The 19,418-nt window shown below is 57.6% G+C and overlaps 1 protein-coding gene and 1 long non-coding RNA gene across 4 annotated transcripts in view; one reads left to right on the top strand and one right to left on the bottom strand.

The window, feature by feature from the left end:
- Positions 1-2,172: 2,172 nt before the first annotated feature.
- The window catches only part of SARDH (sarcosine dehydrogenase), a 63,257-nt gene continuing 46,011 nt past the window's right edge, over positions 2,173-19,418 (bottom strand). For 2 of the 3 annotated variants that reach the window (XM_072778574.1, XM_072778573.1), the window contains 4 exons: positions 7,519-7,681; positions 6,858-7,026; positions 5,011-5,146; positions 2,173-3,529 (listed from right to left, as the gene is read on the bottom strand). In XM_072778574.1, the coding sequence (XP_072634675.1) occupies positions 3,404-3,529; positions 5,011-5,146; positions 6,858-7,026; positions 7,519-7,681 (594 nt within the window). In that variant the 3' untranslated portion in view covers positions 2,173-3,403. Of the gene's footprint in view, positions 3,530-5,008; positions 5,147-5,938; positions 6,262-6,857; positions 7,027-7,518; positions 7,682-19,418 lie in introns of those variants that run through there. The other variant, XR_012008462.1, reaches the window with a different exon arrangement.
- On the top strand, positions 4,815-17,941 carry LOC140605944 (uncharacterized). Its single transcript, XR_012008463.1, has 4 exons — positions 4,815-5,578; positions 6,336-6,493; positions 6,767-7,277; positions 16,394-17,941. It is a non-coding gene; the product is annotated as an uncharacterized lncRNA (long non-coding RNA).

Genomic DNA, 19,418 nt, shown 5'->3' with positions numbered 1-19,418 from the left:
ACACGCTCTGTCTTTCCGCCCTTTGTCCTGGGCCCAGGACCTTTGCCTCTGTTTGGGGACCTTTGCCCTCTGTTCTTCTCCCAAGTCAGGAATGGAGGCTTTGTCCTGGGCTTTGCTCCTGCTCCTTCCTCATCTGACAGACAGGGTCTCTTCTGGGTGGGGGAGAGGAGGGGGGGAGAGGGGAGGAGGGGGACAGGAAGGAGGGAGGAAAGGGGAAGGGATGAGGAGGAGGACAGAAAAGAAGGGAGAGGGGAGGAGGGGAGGAGGAAGAAGGGGACAGGAGGGGGGACAGGGAGGAGGGGGAGGGAGAGGAGGGGGGATGAGGAAGAGGGGATGGGGGGAGGGCCGCCCAAGGTAGAGGCTTAGGGCCCAAGGTGGCAGAGCTAGGGGGGGCCTGGGTGCTCATGCAGAGTGACCTGGGTGACCTGGTCAGAGAGGGGCTCCCAAGTTCACCACCATTTACAGGGTTAGCACATCTGCAGGGGTAGCCTCGGGCTGTAAGCATTTAACCGGGGAGCCCGCAGAACAGAGGTGATAGCGTGGGGCATGTGCTGAGCCGCTGTGCTGGGGCTTCATTGGGGAATCAGGGGGACGGTGGCACCCCCCTTCCCGCTGGGTGGAGCTGCTGGCTGCCGCCCTGCCTGATGGCACCCCGGCAGCTGGTGGCCAAGCTCCGCCTGGCCCTTCCCGGCCACCAGCATCTGTTCCTCCTCAGGACTGGATGCCCCATTTTCTCCCTTTTGTGAACTCTGAGCAAGGACTCTCGGAGGAGTCAGGACCTTACGGGGTCCCAAGGGTCTCCCGCTGGGGGCATCCCCAGGCTGAGGCAAAGCACAGAGTAGTATGACTCTGCCCCCCACTCCCCTTTGCAAACCGGACAGCTGAGGCTCAGGTGAGGTAGGACACTGGGTCTCGTGGCAGGTCAGGCCCACCCCAGGACCTTAACATATGATGGACTTGTTGTCTACGACCGCCTCTGGTGTGTTTCTGGTGCCACTTTTTCCCTGACACTTCCACTGTCCCTTCTGTCTGCCATGCTGGAGGGAGGAGGGCATGTGCCAGCTCCTGGCATGTGAGGCATCTGGGAAAGGAGGGAGCAGGGATTCACCTGTGCTTTCTCCCTCCAGGGCCTTTGGTCGGTCCTCACTGGGGAGGCGGGCACCTCGTCCCTGCCAGCTGGGCTCCTCCCCACTTACCCCTGGAAGACCAGAGGCAGCGTGCTGGCTGCTCTGGTGCAAATGCCTGTGCTGTGTGCAGGGACCAGGGCCCCGAGTGGTCTCTGACGGTGCAGGACAGCCCACCGCATAGACAGGACCCTGCCCTCCAGAGGGGCAGGGTGCCCCCTGCACCCTCTGAGCCCCAGGGACTGCCGAGGCCAACACACAGGCTGAGTCTGAGGGAATGGGGGCCTCCTCTCTGCTTGTCTGACCCCAAGCCAAGCTCAGCCCAGCTTGCCCAGAGGTCCCGACGGGCAGCGCTCGGGCACCGTGAGGGTCACAGAGCTGCTTGTCCGGTAAAACCTTCAAGATCATGCAGGGCAACAGGTGACCAGATGGAGGGCAAGGAGGGACTGACCCGGGGGCACTGGGAGGGGATGGTGATGGGGCCGTTCCTAAGCCACCAAGACAGCACGCATGGGGCCTCGGCCACCTGGACCTTCCTGGAGCTGGAGGATGTGGCAGGAGAGCTTGGAAGGTGGCTCACAGCCTCTCCCACGTGGTGACCTGCTGCCCCTTCCGAGGGACCGGGGCTATTTCTCCCCAGCACAGGGGCATGCACAATGACAGCAATGGCCTAGCCTGGGAGGCAGGGGTAGGATTGCAACCTGGGTCTGCCCCCACGCACACCCTCAGCCTCTGCCCACCCGGGACAGGCTGTTGGGGGATCGGGGGGACACAGGTGCCGTCCCAATCCAGGGCTCTGGGGCCAAACCACAGAGCCTGGAGAAGTGGGCCAAGGCCTTCTGGGAAGCTGTCTCCCCACCTCTCCATTTCTGGCCCCTCGAGGTCCACTTGGCTTCCCCCAGACTCTCTCGGGCAGGAGCCAGCCTTGCCTATGGGCAGCAGGAAAGGCTGCAGGTGCTCCGCTGCCTGAGACATGTTAAAGCCAGGGGTCCAAGCTCCCCAACCTGCGGTCTGGCGAGGGGGCCAAAGGCCATCTGAAACCCAAACGTCTTCCCACGACTTTGACTTTATGAGCCTGACCGGTTCCAGCTCAGTCTGCAGTAGGGCTGCTCATGTGCACTGTGCTCATGTGTGGTGTGTGAGCATCTGACAGCAGCCGGGGCCCACCGCGGACTGCCTGCGGCTGCCCCCCCCCCATGCTGTTTCTTGTGTGTGTCCGCAGGAACCCTGTCCTTCTTGTCCCCTGCTCCCCAAAGGTGAGTCCAGAAGGTGGAAGGGAGGGGGACCTGGGACCTGGGCGTGGAGCAGGAGGGACACCCACTCCAGCCAGGGAGGCAGGGACGAGGCTCACACAGGTCAATGTTAGTGAGTTCTGGCGGCCCAGAGAAGGGGAGCAAGGCAGTCACCCCCTTTGGAAGACCCTGTACACGGTCCTCCCCAGGGCCGCAAGACAAGAGAGTCAGCAAGAGAGTCAGCACGGGAGCTGGGTCCCAGTCAAATAGCAAGAATGGAGGCCACAAAGCATGAGGATCCCGTCAAGTTCTTAGCCAGCAGCACGCCCTCCTTACAGGCCCAGTGAATGAGGCACCCTTGGAGAAATCAAGGCACTGGGTGGGGCCCTATGTGGCTGAGGAGGGCACCCAAGTGATGCCCCTCCCACCCCTGGCTTCTGCTCCCCTGTGATGGTCAGAAGGCTTTCCCATGTGAAAAGCAGGTCAAGGCAGGAAGAGCTTGCTTTCTAGATTTGTCCCGGCTGCCAGCATCTGGGACACGGCCCGACGGCAGCCACCAAGCCACGCTGGCACGTCTGCTCCTGCCTCCAACACTGTGCTCATGGCAGACAGCACCAGTCGGGCCTCACGCAGTCGCCAGCTCTGGATGCACCTGGGAACTCTCCGCTGGCGCTCCGGGCAGTCCACCCATCAGGCGGCCGGGACGGCAGGTGAATCTCTGCCCCCTGCATCCACCCTGGGCTCACCAAGGGTTGACCGAGCATCTTCTCAGAGGCTGGTAGCAGGCCACACGCCACGCTCCCTGCGCCCAAGGCCTTACAGGTTTGCTCTGGGGGGAGGGGAGAAGGGGAGGGGTGGGCCCTCTGGGTCTTGTGGCCACTCGGTTTGTGCCTGTTTGGGGGGTTAGCAGGCCCAAGAGCAGGGAGGGCCCATGGTCTGGTTGGGGTCCAGGTCCCGGGCCAGGGTGCCAGGCCCCGTGCGGATGGTCAGCAGGGACGGAGTGGGTCTCAGCCTCCCAGCCAGCTGAGACTCCGCCCCATGGGCACATCAGTAGATTCCCTTCACCCTCTTATTGTCAGGGTCGAAGGGAGACCTCAGGTGAGCCCGGGCAGGGTAGGTCACCCCCATCCTCTCCAGAGCATAGTCCCCACTCTTCACAAAGTCCAGCGAGACCTGTTATAGAAGAAGAGGGTATGCAGGTCACTCATTATCTGGTGGCTGCTGGGCTCGTGCCCATCTGCTTCCAAAGGGGAGGCTCAGCCTTACTTCCTCCTCATGAGCAAACCCTTCTCTGTGCCAAGAGCCTCCTCTGAACTGGGGAGCTGCTCTGAGTGGGTAGGTTCCCTGACGTGGACTTGCCTGCCTGGGGCCCAGCAGAGCTGGGGTTTCTTCCCCAGGGCCGTATACCTCCGGTTCCTGAAACTTCCAATCCCTGGGAAACCCGGGAGCAGTAAACAGCCCATGTCCTGGACCCCTGGCATGCTGGCCCCGCTCAGGGACCCTGCTCTCAGCACAGAGCCCACACCCAGGGCCCAGTCACGGAGGGGGCATCTGGGGCTCTGCTCCAGGACGTCAAGGACTCTTCTCTCTTGGCCATGCAGGACAGGCCGGCTCAGGGCCCAGGTCCCCCAGCACCCCCAGGGTGGGAGCCGCTATGCCCTGCCCCCTCCCCAGGCCTATATGCCAGGCCCAGCTCATCCCTTGCACCCTGCCTGGGCTCACATCCACACCCTGCCTCCTCCTTCTCGCTGACCCTCCCAGGTGGCTCTCCCTCTGGAGTCTCTACTGGGGACAGGTAGGGGGATGCAGCCTGAGTTCTTGGAGAGAACCAGAAAGCTCAGCACCAGCTGAATGGGTGCCCTGGCCCCTGCAGTCTGAGCATTTGAGGGCCCCAATTTCCCAGCTATTACGGGGCTCATGCGGCACACTCCAGGGAAGTGAGCAGGTTTGGCCATAAAGGTACTTCGACTCTAGCTCCTCCTGCTCTGCTCTCACACCACATGGCCTGGCCCTTGCCACCTGACCTCCTCTCCCACTCCTGCCCCCCCACCCCTGTGACCAGCTGGCCTGGCAAGAGCTTCCAGCCACCTGGGACTTCGACCCCTGCCGAGCCTTGATGGGCCCTTTCTCTGCCCCTGCTCCCCGACTGGGTGTGGAGGGAAGAACCAGTCTCAGTGGGGGGTTTTGGGGGCTTATAAAGGGTCACGTGGCAGGATGTGCATGTGCCTACACATGCATCCGTGCGTGCCTACACACGTGTGCATACAGTCATGTGCACTGATGCGTGTGCCCCCCATGCCTGGGATGCCTCTGGGATGAGGGTAGGAAAGAGAGGACGATGGTCCTAGAGGACCCGAACCCTGCCTCTGCTCACCCCAGCGTCCGCCCCAGGCTGGAGGTCTGCGTCTGGCTGTAGGAGCCGAAGTCCCTGGCCTAGAGACTTTCAGACCAACAGAATCCTGGAGATCCCAAAGTTAGATTCTTCCAGACAGAAAACACAGAAAGCGCTCCCAACCCAGAGATGCGGCCCCATGAGCAGTGACCCCGGGTACCCCCGCCCAGGTGCTGCAGGGGTGTGTGTGGCACAGAGGTGCTAGCGCGGCGCCCAGCGAGGAACCGGGCTCTCCTCGGCAGAGATGGGGGGCAGGACTCACCGGCCCGCCACTGGGGTCCCGGATGTAGCCATAGGCGAGGGTTTTGTCAATGAAGAACCCAAAGTCAGCTCTCCGGATGTGGCCTACCACCTGGCCGTTCCTCCAGATGGCCTCTAGGCCGAACATGGGCACTTTTCTGGAAAAAGCAAGACAGATGGCTGCTGGGGCCCTGGAGTTCCAGAGGGGTGCTGCGCCCCACCCGCCCGCGACCCCAGGGCCGGCTCGGCGCCCCGGGGATGCCAGAGCACAGGCTCCGGGCCCTGGACGACCGAGTAGAAAAGACGGGAACGGGCCCTGCCCCCGAGTCTGCAGAAGGCCGCGGTGTTCCGGAATCGGGGAAGGCCCACCTTCCACTGGTTTCCCCCGACTTCTGACCAATGTAACCTTATGCCCCTAGGCCTGCTTTCCTCCGCCTCCAGGCTCTCTTTTCACAGTACGACGCATAATCTCGCAAAAGTCCTTTTCTTTAGAACATAAGGTATGAGCTGACTATAAAGTCTTTGAAAATTCAGAACAGAAAACACAGATTAACCTGCGGTCACGGCAGCGCCACCCCCGTAAGTAACCGGTGAGTCTGGACGCGGATCTTTTCCGACTCCGCCCTCCAGGGGCCTCTTTCGTGGTGTGTAGGGAGAGCCTGACGGGTGTCCGGGGCCACACCGGGTGCCGCCCCACGTGCCCCCCGGGAGAGGGACGAGCCCAGGGGAGCCAGGCTGGGTCCTCTGATGCTGATGTGGCTGTGTGGATCCCGCCCTGAGCTGAGGTGTGTGGACAGGGTCTGGGGGCCTCTGTGACGTCTGAGAGAAGACGGTGGGACAGATGGATGTTCTGCGGCGCACCCCTGCTCTTTCATTCACCCTCGTCCTGCAGGCTACATGCTGTTTGCAGACGAGGAAACGGGCTCGGGGAGGCCACCAGCCTGGCCCACCGCAGAGAGCAGAGGGGCAGCTCCTAGCGGCTCCACAGCTGGCACCCTGGCTGTGACCTTCCTCGGGATGGAGACCATCCATAGCCTCAGCACCGGGTGGATTTGGCAGCCCAGCAGAGAACCCCTGGGTGGGGCGAGCCAGGCTGTGACAGGTGCTGTCCGAGGCTGTTCCTAGAGCCTGGCATCAGGCTGCAGGTGCTTTCTGCAGGGCCGGGGGTGGAGGGGCTCCACAGACCCCTTCTCCGTCTGCGTCTCCAAACTGGAGCTAAGCTGCTCCCCAAGAGGTAGACAAGCTGCACGCGGAGGGCCAGCCTGACAGGAGCCTGGGGAGAAGCAGCAGGACGATGACAAGCCACAGCTCTGCTCCCTTTCTGCCTCCCCGCTCTGCCCCCTGTAGCTCTTGACACTTCTTTTGATGGCTCCAGAAATCTGGGAGAAGTGGCTCCACTTGCGGCTGCCTGTCAGCAGCAGATCAATAAGGCCCGGCCGCCACCGTCCTGGAGACTGTTGCTACTTGGAGTCCCGCGGAGCCACGGCGGTGCTGACTGCAGCCTGGTACTGTCATTTCAGAGTAGCTGGTCCCAAGTGGAAACCGGGGACGGCAGGGGCCCAGCTCCTGAGGACAGAGCTGAGTGGACAGAGCTGAGCTACCCTGTCCCCTGGCACCTGAGGTCTCCAGCTGGAAGTGGGAATGGTGGCCCCAGTCCAGGGCGTGGGGAGGACTGCACCAGAACACAGTGGGAGGTCACAGTGACTGGGAAGCCAGACCCTCAGTGTAGACGCGCCTGCAGGGAGGTGGCTTAGAGGTGCACCTTTCTCTTTCAAAAGCTATGTTTGAGGAGGGTGTGCCCTCACCACATCTCCTGGGGCCTTGCTGACCCTGCCCTACCAGACGGACGCAGGACCATGGGATACTCACTCATCCACCGTGAAGCACACCAGGCGCCGGGGGAGGCCGTGGGCCCGCTGCTTCTCCAGGGCCTCCCGCCCCAGGAAGGGGACAGCCGACTTGAGCTTGCAGGTGAAGGCCAAGCCTGCCTCCAGGGGACTGTCATCTGGGCGCAGGTCGGCATGCCAGTGCCGGTAGCCTGTGGGGAGGAGAACCCGGGCTCAACACCCAGCAGAGGTGGGGGACAGGCTCATCCGAAGACCCCAGGGGTGTATGTCATCCTTGCTGCCGAAGGTCCCCTGGGCAAGCCCTCAGGAACAGACGCCCCTTCCGACCTCTGCACTGCCCGTTGAGGCGCTGGAGAGGCACCTGGGCAGCACTGCCCAGATATTCTTCAAACCTCCTGGGGAAGCCCAAGCACTGAGTCCAAATTCAGCTCCACAAGGCCGGGTAAGCACCTGCCCCCCTTGCCCTCCAAGCACAGGTGCCAGAGACCCCCAGTGCCATCCCCAGGACTGTGGGGCAGACCTGGTTCATGGGCAGGGCAGGAAGGGTGTTGGGGGGTGTCGGCTGGGGAGGAAGACACGAAGGGGTAGAGGGGAGGCAGAGAAGGGCTGGAAAGGAAGTGCAGGGGGCAGCAGCTGCCCTGCCTGCAGCATGGCTCTGGGCACCGTGTGGCTCCTGCACATACCTTTCTCGATGCTCAGGGAGTCGATGGCCCGGTACCCAGCGTTGACAAGGCCGTGCTTGGTGCCTGCGGTCATCACAGCCTGGTACACAGGCACACAGGCCGACCTGGGCACATGCAGCTCCCAGCCCAGCTCCCCGACAAAGGAGAGCCTCATGGCCCGCACCTGGAAGGACAGGGCAGTGCTCAGACCTGGGCCTGGGTCAGGAGACCCAGGTCAAGGCCCAGCTGCCACTCACGGGTGGACACTGCCTACTGTCACCATTCTTAGCTGGCCCTGGGCCCAGGCCGGCCTGCCACCAAGAAGTGGGGTCTCCAAGGACAGAGTTCCAGGCTCTGGAAATCCTTAAGAGCACTTGACGGGATGAGCACTGAGTGTTATACTATATGTTGGCAAATTGAACTTCAATAAAAATATATATATATATTTTAAAATATATATATTTATATTTATATTTAAAAAAGAAATCTTTAAGGGGAAGAATAAGGAGTGTCAATGCTAGGAGTGTGAGAAAGTAGACACATGGTGCCCAGGCCTCAAGTCTTCTAGGTCTCTGTGTGAGTGAGTGTCCTGGGGTGGCCATACCAGATGGGGGCTTCAAACAGCAGAAAGGTATTGTCTCCCAATTCTGGAGGCTCAAAGCCCCACATCACGGTGTCAGCAAGCTCTAGGAGAGGGTCCCTCCTGCCTCTCCCAGCTTCTGGTGGCTGCAGGTGCTCCTTCGCTGGTGGTCACACCCCTCTGATCTCTATGTTACATGGCTTCTGCTCTGTCTGTGTCTCCTCTACTTTGATCTTTCATCAGGACACTTGCCATTGGAGTTGGGACCCACCCTGATCCTGGATGATCCTATCTTAAGATTCTTTTTCTTTTATTCTTTTTTAAAAAATTTTATTTTTTATGATAGTCACACAGAGAGAGAGAGAGAGAGAGAGAGAGGCAGAGACACAGGCAGAGGGAGACGCAGGCTCCATGTACCAGGAGCCCAATGTGGGACTCGATCCCGGGTCTCCAGGATCATGCCCTGGGCCAAAGGCAGGCGCTAAACCGCTGTGCCACCCAGGGATCCCCCATCTTAAGATTCTTATGTTAATCTCATCTGCAAAGATGCAATTTCCAACTAAGGCCATGTTCACGGGTTCTGGACGGGGGGCCAGGATGCAGACATCTGTTTTGGAGGCCACCATTCAATCACCACTTTGGTGAGTGTCCCGGACTCCCTCCGGCCTCAACTTCCTCACCTGTAAATGGGGTCAGGAGCCTGGCCTTGTCTGTCTTAAGAAGCGCTGAGGGATGTGGGTGAAGGAGTTGGGGGGAGGACGGTGGCTCAGCTCATGGCTCACCATGGCTGCACCCGAGGGGGGTGCAGAGGTACCAGGAGGGGAAGCAGACAGGCGCTGGGTTGTCCTTGTGACTGCTCCCCAGCCTGGTCAGCCTCGGGCCCCAGGACCCGAGTCTTAGAAGGACCTGGCCAGAAGCACAAGCCAGTTCTAGGGCAACCACGCCCAGAGTGTGCAAGTCCTGGGAAGGAAGGCCCCTGTCTGGGAGGCACAGGCCTGGCTGGAAGGTTAGCAGAGTTGGAGGCTGCAGAAAGTCCTTCCAGGGGAGCAGGGTCCAGGGTGCAGAGCTGGAGCAGGTGAGTTCCCCAGGACACCTGCTCACACAGTGACTTAGAAGAGTTGAGGCCTGGGAACCACGTGTCTACCTCCCTGCCCTGGGAGGGTGGGACAGAAAGATGTGCCATGGGGTTGGAAGGACCTTGCCACTAGGCTGCAGATGCTTGTGAGTCATTTGAGTGAGAGCTGGGTGGGCCGCCCAACCCCATGGAGAAGACAGTACTGTTCACACAGTGTCCCTGGGCAAAGTTCTTCACAAACATTACGTCACTGGAGCCCTTCTCAGCCCCACACAATGGTGGGGACTGAAGTAAAAAATATCCAGGGGACAACACAAAAGCAGAGGCGCCGCGCAGAGCCTGAGCACACACATCTCGGATGGGGCAGCGGGTCTCTCTGTAGGTGTGGTGGGCACACCTGTGTACTGGGCTAGCAGCACCACAGAGGCCACAAGCAGCAGGGGGCACAACTCCCTGGCCAATGGCCGGTGGCTGGTGGCCGGGGACTTGTCCTGCAGAGTTGGTTTGCTTGCCTGATGTTTCCAGACCCAGCTACAGGTGTCTGCTTCCTGGCCTTTGGGCAAATCCTGGAGCCCACTGTGTCCCCACAGGTGAGGTCAGCCCCAGGACTGCCCTGGTCACAAAAGGGACAAGGAAAGCACAGCAGGATGCAGAGCTCATGGAGACAGAAGAGCTTACCCCATCACTGCCATGAATGGAAAGCCCACCTGTGCAGCTCCGGCCGGGATCCTGTCTACACAGGAGGGAGCGGAGGCTACTCTCCCGAACATTGACCCAGCTCCTTATAAATCTGACACTTTAATCACATTGCTGCTGAGGGGCTGGATTCTGAAAGCTTTTGAAACAGTGAACATTTGCTCTGAGTTGCCATTTGCCCAGGCCTCTCAGAAAACTCAAAATTGACACAGAAAATGTACTGTTGACATTTCCCTGCTTCCCTAGTGCAAGCCGTGGGCCCCTGACAAAGATTGCCTTGTCAACGGGGTTCTAATTTTAGACAGCCCACGGAGGAGCTTGGGGCTCAAAGCCAATCTCGCTTTGAAAAAGGGAAAATCATTTTTAAAGCTCTCCCACTAATGGCCGAGGATGGCAGGTTCATGTCAGACATACATGCTCCCAGTTAAGTGAGAGGGTCAGGCACTGGGGCTCAGCTTGAATTCACTGGTGGGATAGAGCTCCCCCAGGCCCTCCTGCAGCTCCTAGGAGTCCCAAAAGGCCAGGGGCTGGCCGGCCTGGCTTTCCACTACACCCTTGTGCTCGGGCCCAGCACACAGTAGGTGCTAAAGAAATACTTCTTGAATGATGGAAGGAAACTGGGGCGGATAGACCTCTGCTTCTGGCAAAGTGAGGGAAAGTCTGGGCACTCCAGGTGCTTTCCTAAATTCACAGGATTATTGGTTCTCGAGATATCCTGCATTTGTCTCCACTAAAGCAGTAGAGTTAGGGGAGTCCTCGTTTCCTCTGGGCAGGGACATGTAGTAAAAGTGGAGAGCTGAGAATGAGGATACCCCATGTGGTCAACCTCTCCCCACCTCCATGCCCCCATCCCATAGACAGAGGAGGCCAGTGCTTCTGCTCCTCAAGTTCATGGGAAACATGGCTCCTGGTACACAGTCATCTGCCAGTAAAGACTGCGTTGGATTGATCTTAAAAGTAAGCCCCAAAATGAAGCAAATTCCCTTGCAAAACAGAGCCCCACTCTCTTACAGGAACCACAGGCTCTGGATGGAGTCACAAAATCATGGAAGGTCATCAGGAAGGGCCTTAAAGGGGTTTCATTTAAGGCCTCTTCTCACCCTAAAGACACCCCGCCCCCCGCCAGATACTGTTGGAATTAATAAACACATTCAACGAGGTTGCAGGATACAAAATCAACATGCAAAATTCAATGGCATTTTTCTACCTTAACGAGGAAATATCCAAAAAGGACATTTTTTTCAAAATTCCATTTATGATAGCATCAAAAGGAATAAAATACTTAAAAGTAAACCAAACTATGGAGGTGAAAGACTCCTACAAAACTTTGCTGAAAAAAATGAAAGATGATACAAGTAAATGGAATGACACCCTATGTTCACACATCAGAAGACAGTACCATTAAGACATCAATACCACCCAAAGTGATCGGCAGATTCAACGTATCCCTCTCAAAATCCCAGGTACTTTTTGCAGAAATAGGAAAATGCATTCCAGCATTCACAGGGGATCTTAAGGGACCTCAAATAGCCAAAAGGATCTTGAAGAAGGCTGCAGGACTCTCAGTTTCTGATCTCATAACTTACTACGAAGCTTCCGTAATCAAACTAGTGTGATACTGGCATAAAAGCAGACACATAAACCAGTGGAATAAGAAAGAGAGCCCAGAAATAAGCCTTCATGGATATATGGTCAAGTCATCTTCAACAAGCTGCTGAAACCACTCAACAGGGGAAGAAACAGTCTCTTCAACACATGTTGTTGGGGAAATTGGATATCCACCTGCAAAAGAATGAAAATGGACCCTGATCTTGCCTAATATACAAATTTTAACCCAAAATGGATTAAAGACCTAAGTGTAAGTCCTAAAACTATAATACTTCCAGGAGAAAACAGGGGAAAGCTTCACGACACCCGACTTGGAGATGACCTCTTGAATATGACACTAACGGTACAGGCAGCAAAAAGCAACATTAGTCACATGGGACTACATCAAACGTGAAAACTTCTGTGCATCAGAGGAAAGTGCCAACAGTGAAAAGGCACCCTACTGAGTAGGAGAAAATATCTATGAATCATATATCTGATAAGGGGTTAATATCAAGAATACATAAAGAACTCCTACAACTCAACCCCAAACGAAACAAATAACCTGACTAAAAAATGAGCAAAGGACTCGAATTGGTATTTTTTCCAAAGAGGATACTCAGATGACCAACAATTATAACTTGCAAGGATGGTCATTATCCCTAATCATTAGAGAAATGCAAATCACTACCACAATGAGATACGAGCTCACACCCACTAGGATGGCCGCCATAAAACGAAATAAAATAAACCAGAAACTAAGCAGTGTTAGCAGGGGTGTGGATAAAGCTGAACCTGTAGGCACAGCTGGTGTAACTGCTAGGGAAAACGGTACAGAGATTCCTCGAAAAATGAAAAATAGTATGGCCACACGTCCAGCAATTCAACTTCTGGGTAGATGCCCAAAATGACTGAAAGGAAGATCTGGAAATGTTTGCACACGCATGTTCCCAGCAGCGTTATTCACAATAGCTAAGAAGTCGAAGCAACCCACGTATTGGCTGACAGATGAATAGATAAATAAAGTGGGGTCTGTCCATACAACGGATGTTATTCGACTATTAAAAGGAAGGAGATCCTGATACCTGCCACAACATGCACAGACCTTGAGGACAAGAGGCTGAGTGAAATAAGCCAAACACAGAGATGAACCCTACATGATTTCATTTTCATGGAATTAAATTAGTCAAACTCATAAGAGACAGAAAGCACATGGTGGTTACCAGGGGCTGGGGGAAGGACAAATGGGGGTTGTTACGGAGCATAGAGTTGCCGTTCTGCAAGATGAAAAATTTCTGGAAATCTTTTTGCACAACAGTGTGAACCCAGTAAACACTACTGAAGTACATGCTTAAAAAAGGTTGAGATGATAAAAACGGAACACCCTTTTCTCCATGGATGGGCGCCTAAAGCCTCGAGGGACTGGGTGATTTGCACTTTCTTGATGCTCTCGGTGCCAGGAGCAAGGGGGGCGGGCGGCAGATGCTGACACAGGGAGGTGAGGCGCCAGCTGCCTGCAGAAGCAGCAGGCACCGTGGTAGCTGAGAGTGTGGGCTCGGGTTTAAATCTGAGTCCCCAGTGCTGCATCCCTAGTGACTGCCTCCCTCTGGGTCTCTTCCGCAAGCCCTACATGATAATGGTGTGTCCTTCATAGGCTCCTGGGAGTGCTCAGCAGAATTGTCCCCATGAAACCCCAGGCAGGGTGCTCACAGGTGGTGAGGCGGTGCTACCGTCATGCCCATTTCACAAATGAGGAATTGGGATGATCTGGAGAGTCCGGTCACTTGCCCCAGGCCCACTGATGTCCTGGGAAACATTTGATAATCAGCTCTGACCAGGGGCGGGGGCGTCATTCTGCAGCATTTACCACTTCCTGTGGTGTAAATACCCCCACATGGCCCATTTCAGGCCACTGATGAGTTTACCAGCACTCACCAGTCTTCCCACAGATTTAACTCCCAGCTCTCCAGCTGGTACAAATCCATTCCAGCACACCCAGAGGAGGCCTCAGGACTAGTAAGCAGCTGTGCAAGCGCTCAACCAGCGTTTCCAACTGTAGAGCACGTGTGCAAAGCCATAAGATGCGCATGTTCCCTGCCATAGACTGACTCATTTGACTATTTTTGGGTGGCTGGGTTTCAGTAAAATCTTGGGTGCTTGGGTTTTCGTAAGATGTGCTTCAGGAGCTCAACCCCGTGCTTGGTGCCTCACTGCACTCCCACCAGCTTTCTGTGGACATGACTTGAATCCAGGGAGATGCTGAGTTACTGCCTGGGCTCAGATCAAAGGCCTCGTGGATGCCCAGTGGATCCCCAGGCAGGGGAGGCCACATGGCTCCCGTGGGATGCCCTGGGCATGTGCGTCATCCAGACAAGCCTGGAGTGTGACTTTCTGGGTAAATATCGCAGGAGGGCTCAAGCAGATGCGCCCACGGACACAGGCCAGCATGTCCAACCTTTTCAGATCACATTAGCTCATGGCAGTTTTACAAGTTTCCAGGCATTTGGTTGTGTAACAGCACCACCGACACCAGGCACATCCTCCAACTCAGTCATCTCTTAAATAAGTGAGGATCCCAGGGACCCTGGAAGCAAGGGCTGGGTCTGATCCCAGGGATAAGAGCCTGGGCAGCCCTCTGCAGAGGCCTGGTGCCCTGAACCCAGGAGGGGAAAATAGGTTCAAGGATCTTCATTTTTCAAACCCCCTGGAGGCTCCCAATATATCTTTGATTCTAATAATGTTCTGCTAGTGGGATGTGCAATTTCTCCCAGTGGTCAAGTCCACAAGGCTAGTGTGCAGTGGTGGTGACAGTGACGGTGGCGTGGTGGTGGTGATGGAGGTAATTAGGGTAGTAAAGATAGTGGTGATGGCAGTAGTTGGTGGGGGGAGTGGAGGTGGAGGCAGGGATGTTGATGAGGGTGATGGGGGTGATGGGGATGGTGGTAGAGGTGAGGATGGTGTGGTGGGCTTGGTGGTGGGGATGGTGATGGTGGTGGTTGTGGGGATGACGGTGGTGGTGACGATGGTATAGTGGGGATGATGGGGGTGGTAGGATGGTGGTGATGGGGATGATGGTGGAGATGGTGGTGCGGTCGTAGGGGGAGTGGTAGGGATGCTGGCGGTGGGGTTGTGTGTGGTGAAGGGGATGACTGGAAACTCATTTCCAAGAATAAGAATAAATAAAAGGTACGATGCTCAAATCATATGCCAGAAACTTGACCGTCCCTAAGGATCTGAAAAGCTCCGTAGAAACTGTGCGGCCCTCAGACTTCCCATCCCAGGCCCCGGGCACGCCGGGGAGGCCGCAGACCCTGCCCAGCCAGCTGCCCCTGGGACCACAGGTTCAGAGCCACTGATCAGAGCTACGGACGGTCCCTGAGGAAGACGGCTGGCTGTTGCACCCACAGAGCGAGGCCGCGGCTGCAGAGTGAGAACGGCCAGCGTTCCCTGCAGAAAAAGGTTGGAGTCCTGCCCTGGAGGAACTTCTGGAATCTCTGACGCTCACGCCCCAGGGTCCCTCAGGGCCATCCATGCTCACTCTAGCCACACCTTGACTTACACTTCCGCGGCAAGCAGACATCCCCCAGGGGACACCTTGAACCGCCGCTGTGGCCACACGGATTTCTGGGCTACACCCACGGGCCCCGCCCATAGCCCCCCGACTTTCTAGAGCCACTGTGAAACTGCACAGGTCCTACAAAGCGCTTTTAGGCAGTGGTGAAAACTGAAGGCCCGGGGGGCTCTGTTGGGAGGCCCGAGCCTCCGACCATCTGCACAACGTGTGCAGGTGGGCGAACATTCCACCCTGAGTGAATTGAATCCCAACGTGCCACGGCGAGGACTCCACACCATCAGAAGAAATGTAATTTCCTTTTGACCTGAAATTCTTTTTCAGAAGAAAATTGCTTGTTGCTGTGCCTCACAATGTGCTCGCCACTTTCCGGCGGTGGGGGGAGGGGGGTGGCTGTCCTCGGCCGAGGCACCAGGAACACCACATCCCCCCTCGAGGGGGACCACGCAGGGACCTCAAGGCCACCGTGTGGGAGGTAAGGACATCTGCTCAGTTGGCTGCCAAGGGGACAATTCCCTCCTCCCCTTCTTCCTCGAGGAATGCAAGGCTCACAGAAGCTTGGGGCCTGAGCATCTTGGGGAGATTGTTGCAAAACGAAGACGCTGCTCAGCCAGGGTTGTGCACCCACCTGTGTGCCGCGAGTGTGGGTCGCGGGGGACCGTGGCAGGGCCCTGCTCCCCAACCCTTGGCCGGGGTGCAGTCTGGGCCCGGGCCTCATCATTCTGTGTGTTGCGACCAGAAGGCCCTTGCTGGCTGCACAGACACACATTCCTCTCCAGCATCTGGGTGGCTGGGATCCAGTTACCTCCCATAAAACTTGGCCCGGCCCGTCCTCCCGCCCTAGCGCCTCTTCGCACTGAGGGATACGGCGCCAGGACTTGCTGAAGCCAGTGCAAGATATTATCAGGGAGAATGTGAAATCCCCCTGGATTCAGAGAGAATTCAGGCTGTCTGGGCAGACTCACAAGACAGCCCAGGAAGGATTTTAGATACTGTCTGCACTTTCTGTTGCAGGTGGGGAAACCGAGTCCAGGAGAGGCAGTCCTGGAAGGTCTGGGGCAAGTCTAGAAGCCAGGCCTCCAGGCCCCTGGCTCTGCTGAACACCAGGGTGACTCTGTTCCTGAACTTGTGGGTTCCGGGCTGATCCAGCTCCCACCTCCCCACCTGCCTGTGAGGCCACCATGCAGCCTAGGGCAGCGCAGGCCCCACAGCCGGAGGCCCAGCCAGGCTGACGTCCCCACCCCTCCTACTGGACAATGAGCCATGAAGCCCCTGCACCCTAGGCTCGTACGGTCCTAAAACACGGGATGGGGGCCCACTCTGAGGTCAGCAAAACCTGTAACTTCAACACCAAGGAAACTAAGCCTTTGCTTTGTTTTGCCCACAGCTCCCTGGCCCCTGCGAGAAGTGTCCCGGGGCAGGATTCCGGGACGCATGGGGCGCCCACTGACCACGCCCTCAGCTGCACCCCATCTTCGAATGCTCCCGCCCTTGTGGAGCTCATCTCCCACCTACCCCTGGCCCCCAGGGCTCCTGGGGACTACCAGCTCCCTGAGGCAGGACGGGGTCCTCCCAGCAGGCCACACAGCAGGCAGCAGCAACCTGCAGAGAGTGGCAGGGAGGAGGAGGGATGAGACGACGGGCGTGTGACACTGCCAGGTGCCGTGTCGGGATTCTGCATAAATATGCTCCAGCTGGGCACTGACCAGGACAGTAAAATTCACTGCAGGACAGTAAATCTGTGTGTTTGGAGGGTTGGGTGTTGTACAGAGTGAGGCAGTGCCCCGGCCCTGGGCGCTGGTTCTCAGGGTCCCCTGCAGGCGGATGAGCTTCCAGCCGGCAGGAGAGACAAAGACGTCTCTGCTGACAACCCCAGGACATGTGTTCCAAGGTAGCCAGGCAGCAGGGAGATGGGGGACCCCCGTCCAAGGGCAGAGCCCCTGCCTGCCCAGCACAGGCGTGCTTGCTCCCCAGCCCAGAGGCCACCATCCTCTCCACCACCTTGTCTTCCTCACATTCGTTTTGCCAAGACTCCATCTCCCTGCTGTGAACGCCTGGGACCTTCCACATCCCCATGCTTGCCGCCTGGGGCCCTCTCTACGACACAGGGTAGGCTGTGCTGCAGGGTCCTTCCCGCACCTGCCCCCACCCCCACTTCCATCCCAGCTGGGGCAAGAGCTCATGGCGAGAAGGGGCCCACCTCTTCCATCCCAGAGCCTCCGGGCCCCCGCTCCGTGCCTGGCATCTGCGGGTCTCCCAGCCAACATGTCCCAAATTAAGTCCACAGCCAGGTAGGGGTGAGGGGAAACGGGGAGGGCAGAGGTGGGAAGAGGACCCGCCCAGCCCTGGGAATAGATCCACGGTTTAGACTAAGGGTAAGAGCTCAGATGAGAACCAGGACAGACCCATTGTGGGCCAAGGGTGTCCATCTCCTGAGGGCGGGACCCGGCATAGGGGGCTCTGTGCTTTTGTACCTGCGCCCTCCCAAAGGCCTAGGAGAGCACCAGGCCGGCGTGGGGTGGGGGGTGGAAACACAGAGAACACCAAATGATGAGCAAGAACACAGCATGGAATGACCCGGAAGGCCAGGACTGTGTACCTGGGGCACCTGTCTCCAGGTCTGTCTCTGGGTCTGAGGAACCTGCCGTAGGTCAATAATCAGACTCATAGAAGGAGCACCGTGGACGGGGAGCTCATCACTGGGCTATTCCCAGAGTGCTGCCCAAGGAGCTGAGAGAGGGTCAAAGGGGTTCTCAGGGAGTGTTTAGAGGACTCAGAGGACTGCTAGACCCGGGTGCCTGGGGAACTCAGCGGTTGAGCATTGGCCTTCAACTCAAGTCTTGATCCTATGGTCCTAGGATGGAGTCCCGCCTCGGGCTCCTTGCTCAGAGCCTGCCTCTCCCTCTCCCTCTGCCCCTCCCCCTGGCTTGTGCTCTCCCACACTCTCTCTCAAGTGAATAAATAAAATCTTTAAAAAAAAAGAAAGAAAAGAACCTTCTCAAAAAAAAAAAAAGAACCTTCTCAGGGTGGTTCAGTCAGTAGAGTGTGTGACTCTTGATCTCAGGGTTGTGAGTTCAAGCCCCATGTTGGGCATGGACCCTACTTAAAAAAAAAGAAAAGAAAAAGAAAGAAAGAAAAAAAATCTTCTCAATTAATTTGGGCAGCCCGGGTGGCTCAGTGGTTTAGTGCCGCCTTCAGCCCAGGCCTGGTCCTGGAGACCCGGGATCGAGTCCCGCATCGGGCTCCCTGCGTGGAGCCTGCTTCTCCCTCTGCCTGTGTCCCTGCTTCTGTGTGTATGTGTGTGTGTCTCTCATGAATAAATACATAAAATCTTTTTTAAAAAAGAGAAAGAAAACTGTTACACCCACCATCAGAGAATCAAGCCGGGTGGTGGCCTCGTACCTGTTTTAAACTTTGTGGACAGAGATCGGGGAGAGAAGGTTCGGTGAGGCACCCTGAATGAGGCCCGCGGCCTGGCTCAGGAGGGGCTGGCATCTTGCCCCAGGGCCCTGCTGGTGCACCAGCCTTCCAGGTGCCCGCGTGGAGAGAGGAAGGCTCAGAGGGGCTGAGGGCTGCACCCCAAGGGGCCGTGCTGAGAGGGAGCTCCGCCTCCAGCCGCCCCTCTTCACCACCACGCCACCCTTACAGTTGGAAACTGAGCACGGTTCACAAAGCAATAGAATACTTTCTGACGAAACCAGGAGACAAGTCCCAGAGGAGGTAGTGAGGACAAGCAGCCCCCTGGGTGTCCTGTGCCCTGACCTGGCATCCCACCGCACCTCATGTCCTGCCTGGGCTGCCCATTGCCCTAGAGAAGGGTTCATCCTGGAGGCTGGCCTCGCTTCCCCTCAGCCCGGGGCCTGACCCCGCCTGACACCCAGGCCCTGCTGTCCAACAAGCAGCCAGCCACGGGCCAGGGGTGCAATGGGTCAGCCCCCAAGGGTAGGAGGCAGCTGGAGCCCGCCGGCCGGACACAAGTCCCATTCCAGGTGCATCGTTGGAGTGGCCTGGGCCGGGAAGGGAAGGGCTCCCACCTGGTCCTCTCTCCCATCACCCCCGAGCCATGTGCAGGCCGAGCAGATGCCAGGCCTTGATGCCTCCACGAGCCAAAGCCCCATCCCCATGGAGGCCCAGGACCCCCCGGCGGTCAGGGGCTGCTGGGTGCCAGCCAGGGCCTGGGGTCGAGCTGTGCCGCTTTCTCAAAACAGCCACCTCTCTGGTCCTGGCAGACAGCCCTGCACCAAGGAGGCAGGACACAAGCTAGACAAGACCTCCATGTCCCTGCCCCAGCTCTCAGTCCCTCGGCTCACCTGCCGCCGGTGAGGGAAGGCAGGAGCGCCCCCCGCTAGGCAGAGCTGCCCCTGCCCCCCACCCTGCCTGGCAGCGCCTTCACAGGCCTCAGTGCTACACTG

Source organism: Canis lupus, chromosome 16 (genome assembly GCF_048164855.1).
Source record: "Canis lupus baileyi chromosome 16, mCanLup2.hap1, whole genome shotgun sequence".
Taxonomy (NCBI): Eukaryota; Metazoa; Chordata; class Mammalia; order Carnivora; family Canidae; genus Canis; species Canis lupus.
Note: the sequence above shows the minus strand (reverse complement) of the source record. Positions and strands in the feature narration are given on the sequence as shown.